The sequence below is a fragment of the Chenopodium album genome, chromosome 8 (genome assembly GCF_948465745.1).
Source record: "Chenopodium album chromosome 8, dcCheAlbu1.1, whole genome shotgun sequence".
NCBI lineage: Eukaryota > Viridiplantae > Streptophyta > Magnoliopsida > Caryophyllales > Amaranthaceae > Chenopodium > Chenopodium album.
Genome location: NC_137841.1, coordinates 35,114,965 through 35,125,281, shown reverse-complemented (window position 1 = coordinate 35,125,281; position 10,317 = coordinate 35,114,965). Strand labels below are relative to the sequence as shown.

The window sequence follows — 10,317 nt, the reverse complement described above, 5'->3', positions numbered from 1 at the left end:
TTCTTCGAAATTGGCTGCTCTAAAATGGGGGAATGATCCCATGTTTTGCATCTCACCAAATCAAACTAACAACCATCATCATCAAATCACTACCGCTCATCATCATTGAAAATCGGCACCAAGAAAACACCACCGTTCGATCCTCATTAAAAGCCATGTGCATAGCTCGTGAAATGGTTCGGTCGAACCGTGGGTTGGTGCGGCCGAACTACTGGGTTGGTTCGGTCGAACCATGGGTGTGTTTGACCACTCCTCTTCGAATAACAAAACCCCCAAAGTCTCTGACTCGACGTTCGGCCGAACCCTCAACGGTTTGCTCGAACTTGAGAATTTGTGATTTACTGTAAATTGGGGATGTTGCTGTGCGAATTGGTGACGGTAAGGTGCAATTGCTGTTGTAATTGATGCTGGTGGGCGATTTGTTGCTTAATTGGTGGTTGTTTTGTTGTTGTTGTGGCTGGTGGTTTGCGGGGTGAAGCAGGGGAGTTAATTGGTGGCTGTTGCGAGGTGAGGGTGGCTGTAAATTAGTGGCAGCAGGCTGGTGGTGTGTGGTGGTTGATTGTTGCGGATTGGAGCAGGGGAGTTGTGTTGGTTGGTGGTGAGGCTGGTATGCGGCTGTGTGCGCGAGGGAGCTGGGGGTAGTGGTGGCTGGTGTAGTGGGCGCGTGAATTGGGGGGTGATTGTGGTTGCTGTGGCGGTCAGGTGGTTGTTGGCTAGTGGTTGGAAGTTGGACTGGTGGTGAGTGGTGTGAGGGGTTTCAGCGGGTGAGTGAATTGGTGCTGGTGTGTGTGGTGTTTGCGGGGTTGCAGGCTGGTGATAGGTGGCTGCTGTGGTGTGGTGGAGGATAAGGGAGGGGATGTGGTGAAGGATAAGGGGCAGCATGGGGTTGGCTCAAGTTTGCACCTCGAACCTTGAACTTCGAACACGGACATGGCCTTGAAACCCGGGTCACCTACAACCAAAAACACGAGGGGAAATCAAGACAAAAAGGAATGAAATAAATAAAATAAAACTAAATAAACTAAAATAGGGAATGAGAGAATTAAAACTAAAACTAATAAAATAAAGACACTAAACCAAAACACTCCAAAATTACCAAAATAAACTAGAAACTTTATTAAAGAGAAAACAAGAGAATAAAAGGAAAATAAGGGAAAATAAACACGGAAAGGACTCTAAAACTACTCCTTAGGAGTGACATAAATGTCACTCATCAGTGGACTATACTTGACTTGTGAGTGATTAACTAATGTTATAAGACTCGTGGTACGATCGTATGGCTAGACATGTGAACAGTAACAAAAATGACTGACGCGAGGACTAAATTTACACGGAAGACTAAAAAAAAAAGCTTACTGGACTTATTTCCTAGGCACCGTGACACGGCAAACTGTACCGTGTCACGGTACAAGCTGCCCTGACGCGATGATCATTTCAAGTTTTTTTTTTTTTGGAAATCCATCGTGCCATGGTGGAAACTACCGTGACACGATGAACTTTCCCGTGCCACGGTGGATGCTGACGTGGCACGAGAATTATTTTTTTTTTTTTGCGCTGATTACTAAGTGAGTACGGTACATTGACAATCGTTAGTCATAAAATAATCCATCATAGACAAAGAAAGATCGTTAAGGTTAGCATCAAAACAACCAAACATAAAACACATAAGCACAATGATGCAAAGAATAGTTCGTAACCTAAGGTCAAGTTCTATGTTCGACTATGGTCAGGTTCATTTGGTGTTAATAGGGTACCATGGTTAAGAGTTTGGACGCGTTAGCAAAGCCGCCTCCCTTGAGGATGTATGCCAACGGGTGGCTCCGCGAGTTCGTGATGAAATCGAACTCAACTCCATGGTTTGGGTGGATTTAATAACTCGGATGAACCCTTATTGCCATGAGTGTTTTTGGGTTGATAGAGGTTAAATCCCCCGGGGCTAAGACGCATGTAGAGCACACACGTTCTTTCAGAAAAATTGAAGGAAGTTGAATGTGAGAAGAGAAAACAAGCCACCGGATTGATTTTAGGAATGTCGTGACACGGCAGAGAGCACCGTGCCACAGTGCTGCACACCATAAGACAGTGTACTGCACTGTGAAACGGCAGATTCCGCCGTGGCACGACAGTCAGAAAATCTGACTGGTGCCCTATTTTACTTCGTACGCAATCAAGTTATTCAATTTTTCCTACGGGACAGACCTAAATGCGACGTTGAAACGTTTATGCTTATGCAACAATGCCAAATTAATCACAGGAATATTTTTCAAGAATCTTTCAAGTCTCATCCACTCAAGTGATTAAATACCGATCACTCAAATCAATAAATAACCAAGAATCCTCCCTAGTGGAGTCGCCAAATCGTAGGCGTCGTTCGAAGTGCGCCTACGTTAAAGCAAGTGGTGAATATGCTTGGCACTCATAGGAAGTGGAAATTGACAAAATACGATTAGGCACAAGGAAAGTACGGAGCCGCCAACAAGTTTTTTAAGGAACTTGTAAACCGTTCACGGATCATAAAAGGCAACCACGAAAAAGGGACAACGATAAGCAACAACGATTAACCCATGAAGGTTACACCCCATTCATAATCCATGAGATTACTTACTCCATATGGTTCGGAACCACGAAAGGAGGATCGGGGATGATGGTACGAAGTGAGTCATGGAGTAACATTCGCCCGTATTGGCCTATACTCGATTCTTATAGTGAAAAGTGATTCTTGCGATCTCAAAGGCGGACAAATAAAATATTCAATTTGATCCAAATTATTATTAAGCTCAATTGTTTGAATATTAATGTAACTTATAATTCTAAAATATTAGTGATCACGTTAATTAACAACAAGATTAAAAAGGAACCTAAACCGGTTGTCCAAATTATCTTATTAGACGTGATTTTCAATTACATATTCCCTTTGACATGCAATATGGTGATCATAAAATATAATAGAATAAACACTAATATTGGAAGCAATTTAACAATAAATTGTTAGTCAAATCAAATGTAAAATGACCTAATCACGATACTAGCAATATTAAAATAAAATAAGAGTAATTGAATTAATTATTTACTCACATTCTGCGCGTTCCTTTAAATTGCTACATCATGAATAAACTATTAGTAACTTCAAAAAAATATAAATCAAATGAAAATTAAATTAAATTAAATATAAAAGTAGAGTTAATTTGGTCCAAACCCTCAATTATTTGTACCTTTCACGCCTTGGTTTAAGGACGAAACCTTTGGTTAAGTATGGACTCCTTGGAGCGCTTAGGGGAATTATCATGGAAGAATAAGGAGGCTAGAAATTAGGTTAAAGAGGGAGAATAGAATGATTTTTTATGTAAGGTGAGAGAGAATGATTATTGGTGCCCCGAACTGTAGAGAGAAGGGGGGTATTTGTAGGGAAAATGAGTAGGGAACACACGAAACCCTAAAAAAATGGATAAAAACCCTAAAAACCCTGCCGTGACACAGCAGATTCCACCGCAACACGGTAGAACCTACCGTGACACGGGGGAAACTTGTGTGACGCGAGGAACTGTTGTGTTACGCGGTGGATTTGCGCGTGAAAAAATAACGCGAATAAAACACGGGAAATACGGAACCCTAAAAAGAGGATAAAAACCCTAAAAAAGGTTACCGCTACACAGTAGATTCGACCGCAACACGGCAGATTCTACCATATCACGGTAAGATAAGCATGCGGAAATGGCGCGGAAAAGCATCGTGTCACGGTATGTGTACTGTGACACGGTACATACTGCCGAGACATGGTACAAAGCCCCGTGCCATGTCACTCTCTCCCGCGACGCGGCAGTTATGCTGTTTGCGCGGTAAATGCAGTCTTTTACCCGTTTTTAAAATCACCATAACTTTTGATCTGTAACTCAGAATAAGGCATATAATATATCATTGGAAAGATTGTCAAGTCTAATTTCCAGCCCAATTAGAATCAGGTCAAAATAATTTTTATATTTTAAGATATGGATGTTTTAGGGGAAGGGTGTTAGTTTTGGGCCGAGTTTAGTGTTTTACTCATATCTTTTTCGTTATAGCTCGAAATTGGGCTTTTGATATATGGTTGGAAAGCTTATTTCAAGGCCTATTCAACCATATAATAATTGTATCAATATTACAAGACAAAAAAAATCAGTTTCTCTCGGTTTTGCGATGTGGACACGAAAAGTGGATAACATGCTATTGTTTAAGGAAATGAGCTAGGAAATAAATTAGTTCATGAAATATATTGGATAGAACATGGATTTAAGCAGTGCAAAGATAAGATACTCAACCCGACAATTAATGGCGGTGAAAGGTGTTTATCATCGGGTTTGGTTTTAGGGAGACATTTTTAGGTGTCTATAGATTAATTACTCATATTTTTATTCTTGTTGCTAGTATCCTGATTAGGTTTATCATTATTTGATTTGACTAACAATTTATTGTTAAATTGCTTCCAATATTAATGTTTATTCTATTAATATTTTTATCACCATATTTCATGTTAAAGGGAATATGTAATTGAAAATCACGCTTAATAAGATAATTTGGACAACCGGTTTAGGTTCCTTTTTAATCTTGTTATTAAATCTAGTGATCACAAATTTTATAGAATTATGTGTTGCATTGATATTCAACCAATTTAGCTTAATAATAGTTTGGAGCAAATTGAATCTTTGTTTGCATGCCTTTGAAATCGCAGGAACCACTTTTAACTATAAGAATCGAGGAGAGGCCAATACGGGCGAATGTGACTCCATGACTCATTTTGTACAATCATCCCCAATCCTCCTTTCGTTGTTACGAACCATATGGAGTTAGTAATCTCATGGATAATGAATGGGGTGTAACCTTCACGGGTCAATCGTTGTTTCCTATCGTTGTCTCTTAATCGTGGTTGCCTTTTATGATCTTTGAACGGTTTATAAGTTCCTTAAAAACTTGTTGGCGGCTCCTTACTTTGCTTTGTCCCTAATCGTAATGTCAATTCCCACTATCTATTAGTGCCAAGCATATTCACACATGCTTTAACGTAGGCGCACTTCGAACGACGCCTACAGCTAGTGATTAGCTCCAAGCGACAATGTTGTTCTATGGCGCTATTTTTAACGGTTGGGGACAATCCATGCTTTTGCTCGAGTCTTGATGAGTGACATTTGTATCATTCTTAGTTATAGTTTTTACTTCCTTTTTTGTGTTTATTTTACCTTATTGTTTCTTTTATTATCTTGCTTTATTTTAAATAATGTTTTTAGTTTATTTGGTATTTTGAGTATGCTTTTTGTTTAATTCGTAGTTTTTATTACTTTATAGTTTAATTTGAAGTTTAATTTTAATTTTATTTTTGTTTATTTATCCTTTTTCCGTTTTGCTTTATTTATTTTCATTTTATTTTTATTTTACTTCTCTTCTCGGTGTTCTTGATGTATGTAGGTATGTGCTTGGATCAAGGTTGGTGTTCTAATTTGAGGTCGTGTTTAGAACTCCAAAGTTCGAGGTTTAATTCAAGCACTCATCCACCTAGATGTTGCCTCCTATTCTTCACCCCACCATATCTTATCCTACACCACATTCCCCTACTCCCATACTCCATCCATCAACACCACCGCACCCAAGCATTACAACACCTACTCTTTCGTACATCAACGCAGCAACAACACTTAAATCAACCGCGCCAGCAGCCCTGCACCACTACTGTTGCCTCCCAGCCCACCAATAACACCCAAACTGTATGGGGAGATACTTATACTAGGACGATAAAATATTATGGGCCGGGATCCTAGCCGGGTTCGGATTATCAGCTACTCTCAGACATATCGATAATTGGAAATCGACGTACTTATTGGCTTGTTAGCGACTGGCATGTGTCAACAATAATTTGACACTTGGCGCAAGGCAGTCTGCATGCCATGAAGCCACCTGTCATGAGGATTATTATAAATAGTGAGTTAAGCTTCATTAATGAGGTTAGCATTTATTACTATTTCTCTCTCTCTCTCTCTCTCTCTCTCTCTCTCTCTCTCTGTACTCTCTCTCTTTCTTCATTACTTCCTATCTTCTTCTTAAACACATTCTGACTTTATCATCGGAGTGGTTGTCCCAGTATCACCTTGAGGTTAGCTAATCTCTGTTCATTGTGTAGGTTCTCAGCCTGCCGATAGGAGTATCACGGATCTCAGGCTCGGGTTGTCGGGTTAATTGAATCTTAACATAAACAATTTGGTGCTAGAAGGAGGGGGCTGTGATCACTTCTGTCGCCTAAGAACCTCATACACAAAAATAATAAGACAAATAATGATGGCCAGAAACCCAGAAACAAATGAAATGATACAACCAGAAGTTGAAATAGAGGATGAAACTCATACTCTAGAGGGTAATCAATTCCATATGCCAATTACACCAGAAAGACAGGTTGAGACAGTTGTAGACCCAATGGCTGTCTTTACAGCGGAAGATTTGAGATAGCAGCTAGGGTAGTGAACGCAAGGAGTAAGAAAAGGAAGGAGGCTGAAACAACCCAAGTTGGCGGGGGGATACCGATAGTTAACACAGTGGGCAATCTAACCAGCAAATAGGCTTACCAAGGTATCGCCGAGAAGAGTCATCGGTAAGGACACTTACAACCTCACGCGAGCCAGGACAATCCTCAAGTCCTGCCATTACCACAAGATCTCAGCGGCAGCAAAGTTCCCAAGTTGAGGGGCAGATGGTACACACTGTGGTTCAGATGATGTCATCGCCATTTGCACGAAGTATCTTGGATCAGCCAATGGAAAAAATTAAAATGCTGACTTGTAGGTATGATGGAAGAGGGGATCCAAGAAGATTTATAACGTCGTATGAGGGACATATGATCTTATACACCAACTCGGATGCCGTTTGGTGTAAAGTTTTCCCAACAACATTAATAGGAGCTGCGGCGGATTGGTTTAACAACCTGGGAAATGGTACGATTGACAGCTTTGAGAAACTGACATAAAAGTTTGTCGGGCAATATATCAGTAACAACGTTTGGCAATAATTTTCAGGGGAGCTGATGGCGGTAGAGCAAAGGCCGGATGAGTCTTTGAGGGATTACATCAGGCGGTTTAATAATAAAGCAAATACAATTCCTATGTTGTAGCAAGTGATTGTTGTCATGGCTTTAATGAATGGTTCAAATGATTTTGAATTCAAACGATATCTGACAAGGAAGAGCTTACCGACATTGGTAGTGGCTTTCAACAAAGCGCATGATTATATAAAAAGCAAAGAACTAATGAAGACAAGTATCAGGAATATGTCTGCCGGTAAAGCTCAGTATCATCCTTAGGGGGCATCTTCTGGAAGCGAGAAGCAGAGAGCCCCGACCCCGGTAAGGGGTGGGTGAAGCCGGCAGGAAGTTAGGGGAACAAAGCAACCAAAGCGATACAATTCATATACACCCCTGAACACACCGAGAGCGGCAATTTATTCAGTAAATCAAAACAGAGAGGGGTGGACAAGATCGATCCTGATGAAAGCAAGGCCGAGAGATGTCAAGAAATATTTTATGTTCTATAGATATGTGGGTCATTACACTGAACAATGCACACAATTGAAAGATAATATAGAAGAGTTGATAAGGAAGGGGCACCTGACTCAATATCGGTTGAATGTAGGAGGAAATAAGCCACCGCCTCGGCAAATTGAGAGGCAGCAGTTAGAGGCAAGGCCAGAGAGCCAGCAGGGTGGAATAGGCTGATAAAGAGGTGGAGGATTGCCGCCGTTATCAACAGGAAGAGGGGTAGATAAGATAACGGAAGGGACGGTGCATGGAGCAATAGTAAGTGGGGCTAGGATGCAATTGTCTGAACACCGCCATATAATAAATGCCCTAGACACTGGCAACAACCCTCGGCCAACTTCGATTCTGTATGTGGTGTTTGCGGAAGAGGATGCAAAGGGAATTATTTTCCCGCATGATGATCCGCTGGTTCCGATAACAAAGATCAATGGAGCTGACATCAAAAGAGTCTTGGTAGATAGGGGCAGCTCTGTGAATGTTCTGTTTATGAAAGCTTTTAATGAGATGATGATTGGAAGACAATATATGACGCAGGTATCTTATCCAATTATTGGGTTCAATGGGTCAACGGTGAGACCGAAAGGAAGCATTAGTTTTCTAGTACGATTGGGTGATGGGCTGACAACGAGGGATGTGATGGCAGAATTCCTAGTAGTTAACGTTCCATTGGCTTATAATGCAATTATCGGTAGGCTGATAATTCATGATGTGCAAGCAGTAGTGTGAACATATCATTTGACGATAGCTTAAGTGTCGAATTTGGGGGCTGTAGAAAAGGTGCATGGAGGCCAGGTAATGGCAAAGTCTTGTTATGTAAGAACTTTGAAAAATCAGGTTGGGAATGGATCGGTACCGTGTAATCCGAAAAAAGGAATTGGAGCCAACGGTACGGGATATGGCCATGAGTAATTTTGATACGAGGCCGGAAGCGACACCAAGGGCGTTACCGGGTGGAGAGATAAAGAAGGTTGAGTTGCAACCAGGTGATCCAAGTCGGACAGTCAAGGTTAGGGTAGATAAGGATGTTTACATGAGATGCAATCTGATAAGTTTGTTGTGTTAGAATGCGGATGTTTTTGCCTTTTTGACAAGTGAGATGCCAGGAGTAAACCCTAAGGTGATGGAACATAAGCTGAGTGTGAGTAGAGGGTTAATGCAAATAAGGCAAAAAAAACGCAATTTCTTGACTGAAAAGATAGAAACCATACAGGTTGAAGTTAATAAATTCTTAGCAGCAGGGTTTATTAAACCGTGTACGTATATGGAATAGTTGGCGAATGTCGTAATGGTGAAAAAGCCGACAGGGAAATGGCGAATGTGTGTAGACTTCATCGACAAGAACAAAGCTTGTCCAAAGGATAATTATCCGTTGCCTCGGATAGATAGGTGGACTCCACTTCCGGCCATGCAATGCTTAGTTTTTTAGATGCGTTTTCGGGGTATCACCAGGTCAGTCTTCATAAAGCCGACAGGGGAAAAAACGGCCTTTATAAAAGATGCGGGAATATATTGTTATATGGCAATGCCGTTTGGATTGAAAAATGCAGGGGCAACTTACTAGAAGCTAGTGGAAAAGATCATTGAAAAGCAAAAGGGTGGAATGTGGAGGTATATGTAGATGATACAATTGTTACGAGTAAGGAGATGGAGGATCACATAGCAAATTTGAAAGAAACATTTGAGACATTGCGGAAGTATCAGATGATGTAGAATCCAGAAAAGTGTGTGTTCAGGGTTCAATCAGTGAATTTTCTAGGATTCATGGTTAGTTAACGAGGAATAGATGCAAATCCAGATAAAGTGAATGCGGTACCTGATATGAAGCAGCCGAAAACTATTCGAGATATACAAAGGTTAACTGGCAAAATGGCAGGGTTAACGCGGTTCATCAGCAAGTCGGTTGATAAGGCAATCCCATTCTTTGTGATTTTGCGGCAGAACAAAGCATTTGAGTGGGGGAAAGAACAAAGAGATGTGTTGGAGGTAGTAAGGAACCATTTGAGATCTCTTCCAACGCTTGCAAGGCTGGAAAGAGGAGAACTGCTACAATTGTATATCTCAGCTTCTCCGGAAACGATAACTGTAGTGTTATTAGTAGAAAGAAAGAAACAGCTGATGCTGATATTTTTTGTTAGTCATGTTTTGAACGCGGTTGAGCGTAGTTATCCTGTGATTGTAAAAATGGCGTTGGTTGTGGTGATAGCGGCCAGAAAGTTGAGAACGTATTTTGATGCACATCCTACTGATCTATTGAAGAATCATCCATTGGAAAAATCATTGCATCAGATGGATACGTCAGGTCGGTTATTGAAGTGGGAAGTGGAATTGTCAGAGTATGAGATACACTATAAACCCAGGGTATCAATAAAGGCACATGCCCTATCTGATTTCATTGTAGAAACCTCGTATAGTGACGAAGAAGAAGAATTGGTTACTTGGCAGGTTTCAATAGATGGTTCAGCAACATCAACGGGGTCAAGGGCAGGAATAGTTATAACGGCCCCAGATGGGAAGATTTTTTAGTATGCAATTAAGTTCAAATTCAAGGCCACCAATAATGAGGCCAAATATGAAGAAGTTGTAGCCGGAATTCAACAGTCGGTAGCGGCAGAGGCAAAACGGCTAGTTCTAACAACTGATTCTCACTTGGTGTCCAGTCAGTATACCGGGGAGTATGAAACAAGAGAGACGACAATGATAAAGTACCATGAAAAGATGAACCAATAATAAACAAGAGAAACAACAATGATAAAGTACCATGAATAGAT

General features: G+C 40.9%; 2 protein-coding genes across 2 annotated transcripts; both read left to right on the top strand.

Annotated features, from left to right (window-relative positions):
* Positions 1–7,822: 7,822 nt before the first annotated feature.
* LOC145642925 (uncharacterized) lies at positions 7,823–8,275 on the top strand. Its single transcript, XM_081694081.1, has one exon. The coding sequence runs from the start codon at positions 7,823–7,825 to the stop codon at positions 8,273–8,275; it is 453 nt and encodes a 150-aa protein (XP_081550207.1).
* A 1,140-nt stretch (positions 8,276–9,415) lies between these two features.
* On the top strand, positions 9,416–10,072 carry LOC145642924 (uncharacterized). Its single transcript, XM_081694080.1, has one exon. It carries the CDS (start codon positions 9,416–9,418, stop codon positions 10,070–10,072), a length of 657 nt encoding a protein of 218 aa, XP_081550206.1.
* Positions 10,073–10,317: the final 245 nt, after the last annotated feature.